At 30.8% G+C, this 20611-nt stretch overlaps 3 protein-coding genes and 1 long non-coding RNA gene across 5 annotated transcripts in view; 2 read left to right on the top strand and 2 right to left on the bottom strand.

Moving 5' to 3' along the window:
- Positions 1–13072, bottom strand: part of LOC109600305 (PDZ and LIM domain protein 1) — a 43610-nt gene extending 30538 nt beyond the window's left edge. The window contains exon 1 of the mRNA XM_049966696.1: positions 13055–13072. The gene's annotated coding sequence lies outside the window, so the exon portion shown is untranslated. The remainder of the gene's footprint in view (positions 1–13054) is intronic.
- On the top strand, positions 188–860 carry LOC109600299 (UPF0728 protein C10orf53 homolog). Its single transcript, XM_020016435.2, has 3 exons — positions 188–347; positions 401–574; positions 626–860. Exons 1-3 carry the CDS (start codon positions 254–256, stop codon positions 811–813), a joined length of 456 nt encoding a protein of 151 aa, XP_019871994.1. The 5' UTR covers positions 188–253; the 3' UTR covers positions 814–860.
- Positions 1087–19441, bottom strand: LOC109600310 (cytoplasmic aconitate hydratase-like). 2 transcript variants are annotated; one of them, XM_049966695.1, is made up of 13 exons: positions 19238–19441; positions 19068–19160; positions 18844–19010; positions 18187–18332; positions 18065–18134; positions 17876–18010; positions 15678–15872; positions 15451–15622; positions 15180–15394; positions 3893–4421; positions 3473–3836; positions 3128–3416; positions 1087–1401 (listed from the first exon to the last, which is right to left on the bottom strand). In XM_049966695.1, exons 1-13 carry the CDS (start codon positions 19242–19244, stop codon positions 1102–1104), a joined length of 2682 nt encoding a protein of 893 aa, XP_049822652.1. In that variant the 5' UTR covers positions 19245–19441; the 3' UTR covers positions 1087–1101. The 2 variants fall into 2 exon arrangements, with proteins under 2 accessions (XP_049822652.1, XP_049822651.1); XM_049966694.1 differs by lacking the exon at positions 1087–1401 and adding an exon at positions 2558–3074 and having other exon boundaries at positions 19238–19436.
- Positions 1150–3050, top strand: LOC126265395 (uncharacterized). The gene is made up of 2 exons (XR_007547895.1): positions 1150–1238; positions 2912–3050. It is a non-coding gene; the product is annotated as an uncharacterized LOC126265395 (long non-coding RNA).
- Positions 19442–20611: the final 1170 nt, after the last annotated feature.

The raw sequence follows: 20611 nt of genomic DNA, 5'->3' as shown, positions 1-20611 counted from the left end.
GATCTCGCGCTAGCGAGAAAGTTATCAAGGCTACGCAAACACGACTATTTTTATACGGATCATACGGAGTGGAGAAAAATTTTTGGACCGTCGCCAACTACACATTGTGATAATTAAAAAAAAATATATATTCGCAGAGGCTGAGGTGTAACCGCGAAATTTATTAGGTGATATTTTTAAACAAAAGTCGGTAACCAAGGAACGAGATCACTCAACGTTATATATTATAGTATACAATTTTATTGAGTGTGACATGAATGGGAATTGGCAAATTAAAATATTTTACGGCCCTTATCAATCGAATGGAATAATTAAACATCAATTTTATAGAATACAAGGACTCCTCAGTAAGTTGCGACAGAAGCTTTAATTTAAATTTCATGAATGTATGAATTTACAGATGAACTTATCGTCAACGGTTTGGATGTAGAAACGATACCCACAAATAATCTGAACAGAGTTACCGTTGCAATGTACGATAAGATTATTTATACGTGTGATATAAGAAATTTAAAATTCAACATGGACTGTCAAGATGATCCTGTATGTCAAAAAGCTGTTAAAACTATTTTAGGTAATATTTCTGATATTTTTTAAAGTTATTTTAATCCAATTGACTTTTTAGATGTAATTAAAACAGCAACACATAATGATGAAATGAATGTGGATAGTTCTTCTACTTTTGCAAAAACCACAAGAAGTACACTCGACACCTTTTCAGAACCAGACGAGGTTGTACAAGTAATACATACTATTGACACAAAACCATCACAGACTGGAACAATACTTACTTATGACGTAGATGACGATTAGCAATTTAATTTAATTTAATTATTTCAAATATACTAAATTAAAATGTGCACCAGTCTTTTATTAAAATAAAACAACTTGTTTTAAAGTAGCACTTTATTGCTGACACCTTATTGTATATATAACATGGTAAAAAAGTAAAATTTGTCAAAAATATATCTGATAACATCTAAGTAAACAAGCCATATATACATATAAACCAACATAAGACCCTCACATAATAAAATTATTATAGCAAACCGATTGATTGAGCATAAAAACAGTCAATAAGAAAAAAGAAATTAAAACAATCTAAGCCAACATTTGTCTAATCATGTAATTCAAAATGCCGCCGTTCCTGTAAAATAGCAAGTCCACTTCAGTGTCAAATCTGAGTGTTACATTAAAGCTTTTGCCGGTGTTCGTCGCAACCTGAATCTTTTGGCCAGGTTTCAAATCGTCGGGTAGTTGAATTTCGTAGCTCTCTTTACCGGTCAGTCCTAAAGTTTCGGCGTTTTCTCCGTCCAGGAATTCCAACGGAACGATTCCCATTCCCACCAAGTTTGAACGGTGGATTCTTTCAAATGATTCTGCGATAACAGCTTTGACACCCTGTAAATCAACCCTGGTTAGTCAAAAAATAGGGCTAAATAATTAAATACTGACCAGTAAGTAAGGTCCTTTGGTAGCCCAATCTCTGCTGGAACCAGATCCGTAGTCCTTGGCGGCAATGATCAGCAAAGGCGTGTTGTTGGCCTTGTACTATCGTTTACAGAATTGCATTACCACTTTCAATTCAGTATCGCTTGGCGCACTACTCACTTCCCCCACCACGAATACGATTTGACCGTCTCGCGTCGCGCCGAGCACACCAAGCAAAATGATCCCCTCCACAAATATCGGTCGTGAGCAACGACGAACACTGCAAGCGAAACTGAACCTTGAGGTGGTAATGCAGTTCTGGAGCCGATAGTACCTTTCGGCGCAGTCGAAGACGTCCTTTTCTTCGTTGGTCGGGTGGTAGATGGTCCTGGGGCCTGGTTTGCTCATGAATTTGTTCACGAGACGGATGTTGGCAAAGGTGCCTCTGGACATGATGGCGTCGTTTCCTCTGCGAGAACCGTACGAGTTGAACTCGCGTGGCGTCAAGACATTTTGGGCCAAGTATCTAAGGAAACATTAATTCTTATTAATCTGTATGACCGACATACAAATTCTCTCTAGATTGCTGCAGGACTAATATGATAGGTAGTGATGGAGTTGACCAAAAACAGTAACAATTTGAGGTCCTTGATTGAACCTCAGGCAGGCGAATTACTTTTCATGCCATTGAAATATGGTGGCTTTCTGATATACATATAAAGGTTGGACCAGGAATAGAGCTTGCCACAGTATCCCCAAAACTGACAGTTAGAAAAAATGGTTTCAACTAAAACTGTTTTTCCTGATATTCCAATTATTATTAAAACAAACTTTAATCCAATGAACATTTTAGATGTACTTAAGAAAGCATCGGATAATGATAAAATCAATATGGATAATTTTTCTACTTTTACAAAACCCCCGTGAATTACTCGTACAGTGGATACGTATCCAGAAACAAAATTAGATGGGATTGTAGGGGTAATAAGTACTGTTGACGTAAGAGCATCACCACAGAGTATAACAACACTAACTTATAATGTAGATGACGATTAGCAATTTAATTTCATTATTTCATATATATTGAATTAAAATATGCACCAATTTTTATTAAAAATAAAACAACTGTTTTAAAATGGCACTTTATTGCTGACACCTTATTGTATATATAACATGGTAAAAAAGTAAAATTTGTCAAAAATATATCTGATAACATCTAAGTAAACAAGCCATATATGAATACATATAAACCAACATAAGACCCTCACATAATAAAATTATTATAGCAAACCAATTGGTTGAGCATAAAAACAGTCAATAAGAAAAAAGAAATTAAAACAATCTTAAGCCAACATTTGTCTAATCATGTAATTCAAAATGCCGCCGTTCCTGTAAAATAGCAAGTCCACTTCAGTGTCAAATCTGAGTGTTACATTAAAGCTTTTGCCAGTGTTCGTCGCAACCTGGATCTTTTGGCCAGGTTTCAAATCGTCGGGTAGTTGAATTTCGTAGCTCTCTTTACCGGTCAGCCCTAAAGTTTCGGCGTTTTCTCCGTCCAGGAATTGCAACGGAACGATTCCCATTCCCACCAAGTTTGAACGGTGGATTCTTTCGAATGATTCTGCGATAACAGCTTTGACACCCTGTAAACCAATCTGATTAGTTAAAATATAGAACTAAATAATTAAATACTGACCAATAAGTAAGGTCCTTTGGCAGCCCAGTCTCTGCTAGAACCAGATCCGTAGTCCTTGCCGGCAATGATAAGCAAAGGTGTGTTGTTGGCCTTGTACCTTTCGGCACAGTCGAAGACGTCCATTTCTTCGTTGGTCGGGTGGTAGATGGTCCTGGGGCCTGGTTTGCTCATGAATTTGTTCACGAGACGGATGTTGGCAAAGGTGCCTCTGGACATGATGGCGTCGTTTCCTCTGCGAGAACCGTACGAGTTGAACTCGCGTGGCGTCAAGCCGTTTTGTGCCAAGTATCTAAGGAAACATTAATTCTTATTAATCTGTACGACCGACATACCAATTCTATGTACCTTGCTGCAGGACTAGTCCTGCCAATTGACCCTGCGGGACTGATGTGATCGGTGGTGACGGAGTCGCCCAAGTACAGCAACACCTTGGCGTCCTTGATCGAACCTCTGGTAGGCAAACTCCTTGTCATGCCGTCGAAATACGGTGGCTTCTTGATGTATGTAGAGGTGTTGGACCAGGGATAGAGTTTTCCTCCGGGAGCCGCAAGGCTTTGCCAGTTGGAGGAACCGGTTTCAATTTTGGCATATACTTCCTGAAACATAGCTGGAATGACGTATTTTTGCTCCACCGCATGGATTTCCGATCGGGTTGGCCAGATGTCTCGCAGAAACACGTCTGAGCCATCGGGACGTTTGCCAAGAGGTTCTGCAACAAATCTTAAGATAACAGGAAAAACTCAAACAAACCAATTGGTGCCATACCAGTGTCGAAGTCAATATCCACTCTTCCGGCAATGGCGTAGGCAATAACCAACAAAGGACTGGCCAGATAGTTGGCTCTGGTGTTTGGATGAATCCTGCCCTCGAAGTTCCTGTTGCCGGACAGAACACCACAACACACCAAATCGTTTTGTTCGATGGCGTTGGCGATGTTCTCATCGATACCGCCGCTGTTCCCTATACAAGTCATACACCCGTATCCCACGATGTCGAAGCCGAGTTGAGTGAGGGCGGGGATCACTCCGGATTCCCTTAGATAATACGTCACGACTCCAGAACCTGGGGACAGGCTGGTTTTAATGTAGGGAGCGACGGACAGACCCGCTTCCACCGCTTTTTTGGCCAACATTCCTGCGCCCAACATTACGCTCGGGTTGCTCGTGTTGGTGCAGGAGGTTATGGCCGCGATTATGACGCTGCCGTGGGTCAAGGTGTATTGTTTGCCGTCATACATGAATTTCGCTGTGGTTTGAAGCTTGTCTTGCGGAATGGCGAAACCTTTGAAGCCGACCTGGAAGAAGAAAGATTAATATTAAAAATGAAGGATGAATTGTAATTCAAATATAAACAATTATTCTTTATTTGATACTTAGTAAAAAATTTTTTACGTAAAAATAAACGTTATCGCATATTTTACGTTTGGAAAATTTTAATAAACATTCATATTTAGATATTAAGAAAGAGATATCTTACAAAATTCTTTTAGATAAACTATAATTAGTGTAGTTTTGATTTTAAGTATTTTCAGCTAAATGTTTTACGTAAAAATTAACATTATCATAAATTTTACATTTGGAAAATTTTAATTAACATTTATTTTTGGATATTTAAAAAGAGATATCTTGGAAAATACTTTTACATAAAATAAACATAAAAAACATAAAACTTGTTTTTAAGTATTTTCAGCTAAATGTTTTACGTTAAAATAAACGCTATCATATATTTTACGATTGAAAAATTTTAATAAACATTCATTTTTGGATATTTAGAAAGGAATATCTTAGAAAATCATTCACTTTTGGATATTTAAAAAGAAATACCTTAGAAAATATTTTTACATAAAGTATAATTAGTTTAATTTTGTTTTTAAGTATTTTCAGCTAAATGTTTTACGTAAAAATAAACGTTATGCTATATTTTACGTTGGGAAAACATTAATAAACATTAATTTTTCGATATTTAGAAAGGGATATCTTAGAAAATGCTTTTACATAAGGCTTAATTAGTTTAACTTGTTTTAAAGTATTTTCAGCTAAATATTTTACGTAAAAATTGACGTTATCGCATATTTTACGTTGGGAAAAGTTTAATAAACATACATTTTTGAATATTTAGAAAGAGATATCTTAGAAAATGCTTTTACATAAAGTATAATTAGTTTAATTTTTTTTTAAGTATTTTCAGCTAAATGTTTTACGTAAAAATAAACGTTATGCTATATTTTACGTTGGGAAAACATTAATAAACATTCATTTTTGGATATTTAGAAAGGGATATCTTAGAAAATGCTTTTACATAAGGCTTAATTAGTTTAACTTGTTTTAAAGTATTTTCAGCTAAATATTTTACGTAAAAATTGACGTTATCGCATATTTTACGTTGGGAAAAGTTTAATAAACATAAATTTTTGAATATTTAGAACGAGATATTTTAGAAAATGTTTTTACATAAAATGTAATTAGTTTAATTTTGTTTTTAAGTATTTTCAACTAAATGTTTTACACAAAAATAAACGTTATAGTATATTACATTTGGAAAATTTTAATAAACATTCGTCGTTTTTTATATTTGGTAGTTTATTCATTTTTTGATATTTATTCAAAAATGCTTCAGAAAATAATTTTACATAAACTGCAACTTCCTTTTTCAGTATTTTTAGCTGTTTAAGATAAAAATAAATATTATTTCATATTTTATTAGTTATTATTTTAATACTAATAGGTTGGTTAATTTGTGATTTATTTAAACAATTATTTATTTTTAAATTGTTTGAGAAAATACTTTCACATCAAACATAATTAAGCATATTGTGTTTTGAAGATTGTCAGGTAAAGTTAAACGATTTAAAATTAATACATATTTACAAATATATTACTAATAATTCAAACAGTCATTACATTAAAATTCGATATCGTTAATGGCAATATTTCCATTAACAATGCAATAACAAGCTTTTCAAAGAAAATAGGAAAGAACTATTTATGTGTTGCCGACAATTAAATTTAAATCTGTACATTTATCAAGAATGATTGTTAAATAAGTAGTTAAACAATTTTATGCATCAAAGATATTTAAAAACAATGAAGTATGAAATATTTTAATATGCACTTTGAATAATTAATTATTAATAATTTATCAATAAAATTGAGCTATTTAAGGTAAAAAAGAGTATTGTCAATTGTCACTAGTTTAAAAATACGTGCATGATGTCATCCATGGCACTTCGAAACGATAAAGACTTGAAACAGTTTGTGAAAATTGTAAAGAAATTTTTTACCAATTAATTACCATTGGTACCACTAAGATTATTGAAGGTGCCTCCCAAGCGAATACGTGACTTAAGTCAATTGTAACGATAATTCTGTTATTATTATTATTAGTGCAAATTCGCATAAATAACTGCCTACAAGAATTCACTGACAACAATGGCTGAATAATGCTGATAAGAGGTGAAAAATCGAACGATTACGGTGAATCACAGGATGTCATTAAGTAATGTGAGCTCCAAAACTTATCAGGTACTACCGACTTGTTGCGCATGTGCAGTAACAAGCCGGCAGGGAGGGGGTGCCGGCATAAATCACGGAAACTCCAGCCCGGAGAGCACGAGTTCTTCGTCCAGCTTCGAAGAGTGCACGGGGGTACGGTGAACGTTCCGGTGCGGTACCACAGTGAGCCGGGTCCAACAGTTTTCCCTTTGGTGATCTAACTTATGAAGTCGTTGCCGGTCATAAAGCTAGATTATACAAAGAGAAACGCGCTTGGCGAATCGACGGAACGGACGTAAGTCTTCCCAGCCACACCCTGACACAAAAGGCGCGCGGGGGGGCGGAGGCGGTTCGCACAGTTTGCTTCTGCAATTAAGGAACTATTCGTGTGATATGACATTCGAGGCATATCGCAACCGTAGTTTCCTTACTGTGCAAGCAAAAAGGACGGCGGACCGTCGACGACGACGACAGGGGGACACGGGAACACGGGACACGGGGACGTCCGCGTCCACGAGGCGAACTTAGCCAGTCTGATGGTTTTTGCTAATTCATCACTGGGTGCAAGTTCGTCCCTTGGAGGCGGACGTCGGCGGCGAGTTTGCACGGTTTCAGGTTCGCTTTGGGAAACGGGGGACGATTGCAGCCCTGGTCATAGTGGTTACGATGCTGTCACCGGGTTGGAATCATCCTTAGATTCCTGCACAAAATTACACACCTTTATTTTTTAGGGATATCAATTTTTTGTACTGTTGTTTTGTGTTGTGTTTTATGACTTGAATTCTATTAATAAACGGTTGGTCAAAATTATAATGGGCAATTTAATTTTTCTTAAATCACATTAGTTTTGTAGATATAGAATAATAAAATATATTTGTTCTTAAATACTTAATTTTATTTATATTTATCAGATTTCTTAAATTTAGATTATTGAATTCAATGGTTCTAATAAACGCATTTCTGATAAGTAAAAACAAACAATGAATCATGAAAGTCACTACGATAAAATGTTCATTCCAATTTACTGTTCACGGTCTTCGAAAGTAAAATAATTCAAATATAATATAAAATAAATAAAAATTAATTACACACAGTAAATATGTATAATTACTGAGTATAAATCTTTGGTTGAGAAAAAAGGTATATTAAATATTATTTAAATTTTGGTCCTATTTTAATATAATTTCCATGTAAAAATGATTGCTACTATCTAAATTACATTTTCTATGTTTCTATTTGTAAAAAATGGAGTTGAAAGCAATCTTTTTAAGCAAAATATATAAATATAGAGAAATACAATAAATAGTTAGTTCCTCCCCTTGAAGGGGGATTTAACTACTTCTTCATCTGAGGTTTAGAGTGTTTTTATAAATATTGAGAACCACTTCCATATATTATTTAAACTTTGATACTATCTAAAATATATTTTCTATGTAAAAATCTATTTGTGAAATATAGAATTGAAATCATTCTTTTTAAGCAAAATATATAAATATAGAGAAATACAATAAATAGTTAGTTCCTCCTCTTGAAGGGGGATTTAACTACTTCTTCATCTGAGGTTTAAGAGTGTTTTTATAAATATTGAGTACCACTTCCATATATTATTTAAACTTTGATACTATCTAAAATACATTTTCTATGTAAAAATCTATTTGTAAAATATAGATTTGAAACCATTCTTTTTAAGCAAAATATATAAATATACAGAAATACAATAAATATTAGTTAGTTCTTTCTCTTGAAGGGAGATTTAAGTACTTCTTCAACTGAGATTTAAGAGTTTTTTTATAAATATTAAGTACTACTTCCATATATGATTTAAATTTTGGTATTATCTAAAATACATTTTCTACGTAAAAATCTACTGTAAATTATAGACTTGAAACCATTCTTCTTAAGAAAAATATATAAATATAGAGAAATACAATAAATATTATTTACTTCTTTCTCTTGAAGGGAGATTTAAGTATTTCTTCAACTGAGATTTAAGAGTTTATTTATAAATATTAAGTACTACTTCTATATATGATTTAAATTTTGGTCTATCTAAAATACATTTTCTATGTAAAAATCTATTGATAAAATATAGATTTGAAACCATTCTTTTTAAGCAAAATATATAAATATAGAGAAATACAATAAATAGTTAGTTCCTCCTCTTGAAGGGGGATTTAACTACTTCTTCATCTGAGGTTTAAGAGTGTTTTTATAAATATTGAGTACCACTTCCATATATTATTTAAACTTTGATACTATCTAAAATACATTTTCTATGTAAAAATCTATTTGTAAAATATAGATTTGAAACCATTCTTTTTAAGCAAAATATATAAATATACAGAAATACAATAAATATTAGTTAGTTCTTTCTCTTGAAGGGAGATTTAAGTACTTCTTCAACTGAGATTTAAGAGTTTTTTTATAAATATTAAGTACTACTTCCATATATGATTTAAATTTTGGTATTATCTAAAATACATTTTCTACGTAAAAATCTACTGTAAATTATAGACTTGAAACCATTCTTCTTAAGAAAAATATATAAATATAGAGAAATACAATAAATATTATTTACTTCTTTCTCTTGAAGGGAGATTTAAGTATTTCTTCAACTGAGATTTAAGAGTTTATTTATAAATATTAAGTACTACTTCTATATATGATTTAAATTTTGGTCTATCTAAAATACATTTTCTATGTAAAAATCTATTGATAAAATATAGATTTGAAACCATTCTTTTTAAGCAAAATATATAAATATAGAGAAATACAATAAATAGTTAGTTCCTCCTCTTGAAGGGGGATTTAACTACTTCTTCATCTGAGGTTTAAGAGTGTTTTTATAAATATTGAGTACCACTTCCATATATTATTTAAACTTTGATACTATCTAAAATACATTTTCTATGTAAAAATCTATTTGTAAAATATAGATTTGAAACCATTCTTTTTAAGCAAAATATATAAATATACAGAAATACAATAAATATTAGTTAGTTCTTTCTCTTGAAGGGAGATTTAAGTACTTCTTCAACTGAGATTTAAGAGTTTTTTTATAAATATTAAGTACTACTTCCATATATGATTTAAATTTTGGTATTATCTAAAATACATTTTCTACGTAAAAATCTACTGTAAATTATAGACTTGAAACCATTCTTCTTAAGAAAAATATATAAATATAGAGAAATACAATAAATATTATTTACTTCTTTCTCTTGAAGGGAGATTTAAGTATTTCTTCAACTGAGATTTAAGAGTTTATTTATAAATATTAAGTACTACTTCTATATATGATTTAAATTTTGGTCTATCTAAAATACATTTTCTATGTAAAAATCTATTGATAAAATATAGATTTGAAACCATTCTTTTTAAGCAAAATATATAAATATAGAGAAATACAATAAATAGTTAGTTCCTCCTCTTGAAGGGGGATTTAACTACTTCTTCATCTGAGGTTTAAGAGTGTTTTTATAAATATTGAGTACCACTTCCATATATTATTTAAACTTTGATACTATCTAAAATACATTTTCTATGTAAAAATCTATTTGTAAAATATAGATTTGAAACCATTCTTTTTAAGCAAAATATATAAATATAGAGAAATACAATAAATATTAGTTAGTTCTTTCTATTGAAGGGAAACAAGTACTTCTTCAGCTGAGATTTAAGAGTTTTTTTATAAATATTAAGTACTACTTTCATATAATTTAAATTTTGGTACTATTTAAAATATATTTTCTATGTAAAAATCTATTTGTAAAATATAGATTTGAAACCATTCTTTTTAAGCAAAATATATAAATATAGAGAAATATAATAAATATTAGTTGGTTCTTCCTCTGGAAGGGAGGTTTAACTACTTTTTCAACTTTATTTTAAGAGTTTAAGTACCACTTCCATATATTCTTTAAATTTTGGTACTATTTAAAATACATTTTCCATATAAAAATCTATTTGTAAAATATATGTTTAAAACCACTAAAAAATACAAATATACAGAGGTGTACTGAAAATTAGTTCTTCCTTCTGTTGAGAGGTTTAACTGCATTTTCAACTGGAAATTATATATATATATATATATATATATATATATATATATATATATATATATATATATACTTAAATTATTATTTAAATTTTGATAATATTTTTACAATTATGTTTCATGAAAAAATCGATTTTGAAATCATTGTTTTTCACAGAAAATATACTAAATTTCATTGAAAATTAATTCCTCTTCCTTTTGTGAAGGTTTAACTACCTCTTCAACCAGAGTTTTTATGATTATTATGTACTATTTCAATTATTATTATAAATTTTGATATTACTTAAAATATATTTTCCAAGTAAAAATGTAATTGAGAAATATAAATTTGAATGGATGTTCAAGTACTTTTTCAACTGAAGTTTTTGAAGAGTTTTTTTACTTTAATTATTATGCAACACTTCAGTATACTACTTAAATATTGATATAATTTATTTGTAATTTTATTTATATTCATTTAATAGAAATCCTCATTTTGATTTCCCATTACAAATATTATATTTAAATAATGTGACGATAAAAGTACATATTTTATTTATTATGACTTTAAAACTCCATTCAAAATACCATAAACCAATAAAATTTGTCGATAATCGAATTGTGAATAACTCACGTCTATGGTGACTGCAAATCGCTTCCACCCGATAAACCCGATAAAACTTAAGCAAAACATTCAATTCCAGCTTCAACACGTCCTTCTATCAGGATAATCTACTCGGATAATGCGATTTCGAGCCATCATCCAGGTTGAATTATCTCGGTAGCGGAACGTCCTAACGCACCCAGCAAATTTAACATTACCCCAAAACAAAATCGGACACCTCACGGGATCCACCAGAAAGGTCTTTCTCAATTAGTTGTGCGATTCGAGCTCATAACTGGTTGTTGATTGATCTATTTGGCGTATTTCAAATCAATCAATCATCGATTTTTTGGTACACTGTTTTACACCTCTTAGTAAGTCCTCTTCGCCGGGTTTATGCTGTTGGATTAACAGGTGCAGACGGACCTACTCTGTGTTGTAAATCACGACGTTCCTTTTATTAAATTATCAATCGAATTGAATGCCAGCCACCACCATGACAAACACACCCAGTGCCGTGATTATGAATCGACACCGGGTGCATGTTTGTCTTGATGGTGGTGTGGATTTTGTTCATCGAGAATCTACGTCTTGAGTTAAGTTAAAATGTCAGGACCCTAGTCAACCAACGGATAGATATATCACAATATTGGTGTGCTCCAATTCATCAATACTTTGTGATGTATTTGTCTGGCGGATGGCACCAACAGCTTTGGCCAATTTTAATGTTTACGACGTATTAATGCGATGTTAAGCTGTAATTGATCGACAACAACCCACTTAAGTAATCACTTATTGATCACCCAATTACAATTATCACAAACAGGTACTGGTACTCAGCTGGGGTGGGGTTGAAGGGAATAAAAACCCACCGCCCCGAGGTAACAGCCATCAGTTCCTCAGCTGGTCCACTCAGTCGAGCAGTTTTTTCTTTGGTGATCTAACTTATGAAGATTGTATAGGTCATAAAGCTAGAATCAGCAAAGAAAAACGTGCTCGACCAATCAACGTTTAAATGCCAGTCAACTGACCGTGTGGTTCGCAACGTTTGCTTGTGCAGTTAAGGAACTATTGGTGTGATCTGATATTCGAGACATATCACAGCCATAGTTTCCTCATTGTGCATGCAAAATGAACACGAACCGGCTCGTCTATCAGGAATAGCGGTTTGTCCGCCTCTTTGAGGCAAACTTACTCAGCAGATGGTCAATTTAATTCATCACTGGGTAATGTTTTCTACATATAGGGGGATGATAGCAACGATCGTTAATTGTTTACAGGTTATCTCTGGGAGAAAAAGGAGGATTGCAATCTTGGTTACAGCGAATTGGGGTTGTCACCGGGTTGGAATCATCCTTGGACTTCCATACATTTTAAAACTGCCTTATTTTGTGTATATTTGCATATTTTTTATTTCTTTTTTCTAGGTATTACAGGTGTGAAATTGTTATTATTATTATTTAAATTATTAATAACGATTTATTTATTTATTTTTTTTGTTATATGCGATTTTTTGACCAATAAATGTATTACTGAACTGATTCAACATTTTTGAAATTTTAATAAAACCACCTTCATTGAAATCAAAATAACTTTACCTACTTTGACAAAAAAACCTTAATAAAAAACTCAAATTATTGTGGAACTTTGGTAGCAATTTATTTGTCTTTATTTTTAATTATTTTAGAGTATAAATAAATTTTAAAAATTATTGAACAAACTACAAAAAAGTATTTGAAAAATTTTTAAATTAAACAATTATTTTATTCTATATTATCTGATTTATTTTTGAATATATTTTATTTATTTTTTTCAAGAATTAACTATAAATTATGTGTATAACTGTTGCTTAAATTATTTATAATTATTTATTTAGTTCTTTTTGTAATATATGAATATTTGAGCTAGAAATATAATACTGAACTAATTAAACATTTTTGAAATTTTAATAAATCCACATTCTTTGATATCAAAATAAATTTACCTACTTTGATAAAAAACATTAATAGAAAACTTAATTTACCGTGGAACTATGGAAATAATTTATTTGACTTAATTTTTAAATTACTTTGAGTATAAATAAATTTTAAAAATTATTGAAAAAACTACAAATAAGTTGTTGAAAAATTTATAAATTAAACAATTATTTTATTCTATATTGCTGCTATGTTGCTTAAATTATTTATAACTATTTATTTCGTTCTTTTTGTAATATATGAATATTTGAGCTAGAAATATAATACTGAACTAATTAAACGTTTTTGAAATTTTAATAAATCCACATTCTTTGATATCAAAAATAAATTTACCTGCTTTGACAAAAAACATTAAAAGAAAACTAAAATTAATGTGGAACTATGGAAATAATTTATTAAATTTTATTTTTAAATTACTGTGAGTATAAATAAATTTGAAAAATTATTAAAAAACTACAATCAAGTTGTTGAAAAATTATTAAATTAGACAATTATTTTATTCTATATTATCTGACATATTTTTGAATATTTTTTATTTCTTTTTTTCAAGAATTAACTATGAATTATGTGTAGAACTGTTTTTGTTGTTTAAATTTGTTGTATATTTTATTTAATTATTTTAGTAATATATGAATATGTGAGCTAGAAATGTAATATTGTACTAATTCAACATATTCCACCTTTGAAATCAAAATAAATTTACCCATTTTGACAAAAAACATTAATAGAAAACTTATTTGAGTTAATTTTTAAATTATTTTAATCATAAATAAATTTTAATACTTATAAAATTTATAAAAAAACTGCAAAAAAGTTGTTGAAGAATTACTAAAATAAAAAATTGATTTACATTATATTATTTGATTTATATATATTATATATATTTGGATATTCTCGTTCTCGTCTTTATATATTTACTATTTATAGGATTCATTATATCCATTAAAACGACAATAAGACACTCCACCAAAAAAGTCATATTCATTCAGGAATAGTATGATCCTAGATTATTCCTGGAGAATCTGACGTTCTTGTGGTGTGTAAACGACGTCAGAACTAACTTTATTATTTACTGTGTCCCTCTGAACGGACAATTTAGTTCAGGTAATGTGTGTTTAGTAAAACATCACCGAAGTGAATTGTCTAATTGGAAGGGTGACCATCAAACGCAAGCATAACTATACTATACTAACTATAGTTAACAAAGAAAAAATGTGTTGGTTTTCAGGATAGTGGCTTTTCGTCGAGGTATGGACATTGAAAATTATACCCGATTAAAAAACACTGCCCCGTAGACCAATCTACACCATCTAAATAGCAATAAAATGTCACAACTAAAAAGTATCACTGTGTTGATTTTAATATTTTTTTTCTTCCACAGGTTCTGATCAAATTGGGGTGGACACGTCACCAAATGGCCTGTCTGGGTGAGCAAAATTCATTCCTGTTTCGTAAATAGTTTTACTGTAGGTTACTAACTGGAGGTTACAATCCAGATTATATATTAACTTAAGTTAATTACGAACTAGGATCTCGTCTCTAAGTTATACGTGTTTGATATCTAACTATGGGTTGAGAGACTATTCCGTGGTTAAAAATGTGCATCAAATGTTGGTGAAATGTATCAAATAGGTCTCTTAAGAGTAGCTTTGTAGTAAGGAAAAAAAGCTAATCTAAGACGGTCCTTATTGATGTGTTTCAAAGTCACCCTATTGTGTCCTTTATTTTAGATATTAAACCAGATGTTTTGCAACATCTAGTGGGTCCTCTCCACCCCGTTTTCATTTATAAATAACTGGGTGCGATAGGATTCACTTTATGTGGTAAATCACTACTGATTCGTAATTAATACTGATTGTCTTAAGCTCTTGCATCAACCACTCTTTAGTGCCAATGTCAATTTTCCACTTAAGTTCAGTATTTAAACAGCCATTCAATCGTTTACCTTGTTGGTGAGACATTGATGGAAGTCGGCCTTCATATCTGATACAGAAACCCTGTCGTTGGGTCGCTTGGGGCCGCTGACTGAAGACACGACGGTCGCCAGGTCCAGACCGACGTTCTGGCTGAACACCGGCTCCTTTTCGCTGTTGTAGTTCCTGAGCTGTTTAGTGGCGTTCAAGTACGCCTCGATCAGTTTCACCTGCTCATCAGTCCTATCTAAAAACCAAGACCAAGTTAATTATTATGTCTTATTGGGCTCCACTGATACTGACTCGTTTGTTTCAGGTAAACCAAGGAGTTCTGGTCGACCGGGAAGAACCCGACGGTGGCTCCGTACTCGGGACACATGTTGGCGACGGTGGCACGGTCGGCGATCGAAAGGGCCGCCACTCCGGGTCCGTAGAACTCGACGAACTTGCCGACAACTCCGAGTTGGCGGAGGTGCTGAAAGTACCAAGCAATTAACGTGGTAACCGAACTCAACAATGGAGTTTTGTACCTTGGTGATGGTGAGGACCAAGTCGGTGGATGTAACGTAGGGGTTCAGCTCGCCGTACAGCTTGTAGCCGACGACTTGGGGCAGGAGCATGCTGATGGATTGGCCCAGCATCACCGCCTCGGCCTCGATGCCGCCGACGCCCCAGCCCAGGACGCCCAGGCCGTTGATCATCGTGGTGTGCGAGTCGGTGCCCACCTAAACGAGTTGAAGTGAGTTATTACAAAGCGGTGCAAAGATTAAAATAATAATTTTATTTGTTATTTAATATAAACTTTTAAGAAAAATAATTATATAAATTTTGTTTTAAGTTAAATCACCACCCATATTCAAAAATTGTATAAATAAATAATAAATGCAAATCACCGTTTACAAAATATCAACTATTTAATTTAGTTTAATAAATAATAATAACTAAACAAGATTATATCTAAACAACACTACTGAATAATCTATTTACAATCATTTATAATCATTGTGTACAAAAAATCATCATTGAATATATTCCACAATTGTGTAAACAAACAAATTAATACGTAACATTGTGTATAAAACATCATCTGTTTAGTTTAATCTTGACTTCAATAGAAAACCTAAATAAATTCTCAAACCAGACTATTTTTAGACAACACTACAATGATCTGTTTAACTAATTTATAATTGTACAAAAATATGTACAGTATGTTATTAAATTTTAATTTAAAAGTTTCTATGTACAAAACATTATCATTAGATATGTTCCAAAATTGAAAGGCAAATTATAAATGGACTGAATAGAAATACATTCTCTCATTTAATATTAATTTAAAAAAAAATATTCATAAAGTTATTGTGTACAAAAAAAATCATCATTGAATGTATTCCATATTTCTTTAAACAAATTATTTATGCATTTCATTGTGTACAAAACATCAACTGTTTAGTTTAATCTTGACTTCAATTGAAAACCTAAATAAATTCTTAAACCAGACAACACTACAATGATATGTTTAACTAATTTAAAATTGTGCAGATATATATACAGAACGTTATTGAATTTAAATTTAAAAGTTCCTGTATATAAAAAAAATATCATTGGATATATTCTAAAATTGAAAAGCAAATTATTAAGGGACTGAATAGAAATACAGTCTCTTATTAGGTATATATTTTTAAGAAAAGTGTTTGTAAGTCATTGTTTACAGAAAATCATCATTGAATATATTCTACAATAGTATAAACAAATTATTAATGAATATAATTGGGTACAAAACATCAACTGTTTAATTTAATCTTGACTTCAATAGAAAAACTTAATAAATTCTCAAATCCAGACCATTTTTAGGCAACACTAAATTATTTGTTTAACTAATTTAAAATTGAACAGAAATATGTACAGAACGTTGTTGAATTTAAATTTAAAAGTTCCTGTGTACAAAAAAATATCACTGGATATATTCCAAAATTGAAAAGCAAATTATTAATGGACTAATACATTTACTTATTTGGTATATATTTTTAAGAAAAGTATTCATAAGTCATTGTTTACAAAAAAACATCATTGAATATATTCTATAAAAGTATAAACAAATTATTAATTAATATCATTGTGTACACATCAACTGTTTAATTTAATCTTGGCTTCAATAAAAAACCTAAATAAATTCTCAAATCCAGACTATTTTTAGACACACAGTTTAAGTAATTTAAAATTGTACAGAAATATGTAGATTGAATATATTCCAGAATTGAATGGCAAATTATTAATGCACTGAATAGAAATACATTCTCTTAATGAAATTTTAAGAAAATATTTCTAAATAGTCATTGTGTGTAAAAATTGATCATTGAATATATTCCATAACTAAGTAAGTATGAATGCAAATCATTGTTTACAAAACACCAACTATTTAATTTAATCTTGACTTCAATAGAAAAGCAAACAAATCCTAAGAACCAGTCTATTTTTAAATGACACCACAGAATAATCAGAATTTTACGTAACGGAGGAGTAACATCTGAACCCGAATGTCACCAAGATAAATTTCGTAAGATAAGCAACGACCTTCAGATAATCAGATAGTTTTTTAGTAACACCCATCGATAAAACGATCTGTACAAGTCCAAAACAAACAGTACACCTCAATCGCACATTTTCAATTGCTGCGGTAGATTAGATGCGATAAAAATAAAGTGTGCCCCGTCAATAAACAAACACTCACCACAGTGTCGGGATAAAGCACCGAATCCTGTTTACCAGTGAACACCACCCTGGCCAGATACTCCAGATTGACCTGATGGATGATACCGCTGCCGGGCGGTACGATCAACATGTTATTGAAAGCTTTGGCACCCCACTAAAAAATAACAAAATCAGTCACGATTAACAGCCAAAATTAAAACTGGTGCACCTTCAAGAACAAAAATCGTTCTTTGTTTCTTTCGAATTCCAAGTCCTGATTTTTTTGCAAGGCGTCCGCCCTAAAAGAAAATCGTTCAACTAGGTGTCAGGGATGTTTTATAAGTGGCTTACGATCTGGTGAAATCGACCTGGATCGAGTGATCGATGACGAGGTCGGCGGGGCAAATTGGATTGATTTTCTCTGGATCACCTCCCAATTCTTTGACGGCATCTCTCATGGCAGCAAAATCCACAACTGCTGGGACTCCTGTGAAGTCCTAATAAATAAATTCTCGTTAATAATTTCCCTGGCATAGTTACAAATTGAATTTAATTCTTTATGTAAACATTTAACATTTATATGTAATGAATGAATTAATTATAATGTGTGGTTTAATTAAAATTTTCTAAATTATATTGGTGACAGGTAGCACTGATCTTTGCCCCTAATCTAAAAGGAATTCCATGTTTGAACTCTGTAAACTAATGTAGGATTAACTCTTATCACTGTGATATAAGTAATTAAAAAACATTACTGTTACGACATGACAAATATTTGCAATATTAGTTAAATATTTATTAATTATATAACCAGTTTTATAAAAAAAAACAACTCTCTTAAAGCATGAATAATACTGCATAATATAGGCAGAAAAGGCAACATTTATCACATACCAAAAAATTAATTCTAACATTTAATTACACATAATGAGGCAAGTGAATGTTGACTAATGCATTTAGCCTATTTAATATGCGAATGACTTGCTATAAATAAGATGCATAACTTACTTGTAGTATGACTCGAGCCGGTTTAAATGGTATTTCAATTCCACCTTCAACAGCCTGATTCTCCTCCCAATTGAGGATATTCTGTACATCTTTCTGGGTAATCTGGAAGTTGTCACAGTTACGAACAGCTGACTCCAACAGGATACGTATGGAATAAGGCAAACGGTCTGAAAATTAATTAAATTAGACGGTTGTTAAGTTATAAAAGTGCGCAAAATGTTTACCATATTTTTCTCCGAACGACGACAGATCGTAGTATTTAAATTCCCTGCCGCCTACGTTGACGGTTTTCAGTAAATTGTTGTATGGATTGTCACCTGAAAACAGTTGATATTAATAAACACGACGTTCACCTGCAATTGTTTACAAATTGTAAAACGAACTGATCAATTACCAGCCATTGTTTTTGTGTATATTGTCACGTAGCAATTGGGACGCAACAATGAGTTGTGTAGTTATATATGTATATATATACTGTCGGTGGTCGGCCTCAATAATCAGGAGTTGCGAGAGAAAAGGTCAACGAAAATTGGAGATATCACAGATCACACCACCAACATTATTTCGGGACGCGACCCGTTAAATAATATACAAAATGTGGAGTGCGTTAAGCTAAATAAATAAATAAAAAACGTACATACTTCGCGTCACATCGAATTTCCATTGTATCAAAAAAATATATATTTAGTAAAAAAGTAATAATAAATTTATTTTAATGCTAACTTTAAGAAACCATTTTAATGGAATTGTATAATATTGGAAAAACATTAAAAAATCACTATAAAATATTTAAATTTTATAGAATTGCAAATCACTGTAATTATTTGAAAAGGCACGACCTATAGTTGCATTACTGAATCATAGATGGCATGCATATCTACTACGTGAATGTGTATTTACCTCACAAGCAGTACAACTTATTTAACAAAATATAATGTTTGGGATCAAACTAATTTAAAATTAATTAAAACAACATTAAAGAATAATACAAAAAATTATCGAAATTGCAGCATTACATTCCAAATAATTTATATTAAATCAATTTTTTTATTTAAGTTAAATCTTAAAAAAATAGCTTACATTTTAAAAATATATTTTTTAAACATTACTTTTAAATAAAATATGTTAATTTTTTGGGTACTTTTTCTTCATAACCACTTACGAACGGTGAAACATAGATTCAACGAGAGATTTGTTGGTTTTTTGTGTCTTAATCCATAATTATGGTCGTTCCATAAGTTTTTAATTGGATTTAGATCCGGACTTGGTGCTGACCATAGATAGAAAACTTCAACAAGATTTTCTTTTATTTTAAAACTTCCAATTTGTATTCTTTTACATTTTCTTATCATATTTTTGATTGAGGATGTTGTTTTATATTTGTAAATAAGACTGTCACTATAAAAACAGAATAATATATATTTTTATAGTGACTGGACAAAATTTGAAGTAAATCTTTTTAAAAAATATGTTACAAAAAATCTAATTCTAATTTTTTTATTATTTCGTATTTATTTCACAAAACTTGTTTATGAAAATTTAATTTTGAGAAATAATCTGATTATGATAAAATTATGGTAATTAATTAATTCGAATTATATATTTAAATAAATTATAATTTGTTATTAATATTTAATCAAATTATTAGTATGTTATTAATATATTTCAATATCAAATATATTCAAATAATTTTTAATATATATAAATACTTTTCATTCTCAATGTCCCGATCATTTTAAATTTTGCCTTTATTTAATCTAGTAAACTG

Source organism: Aethina tumida, chromosome 4 (genome assembly GCF_024364675.1).
Source record: "Aethina tumida isolate Nest 87 chromosome 4, icAetTumi1.1, whole genome shotgun sequence".
NCBI lineage: Eukaryota > Metazoa > Arthropoda > Insecta > Coleoptera > Nitidulidae > Aethina > Aethina tumida.
This window is presented reverse-complemented; position numbering and strand designations above follow the sequence as displayed.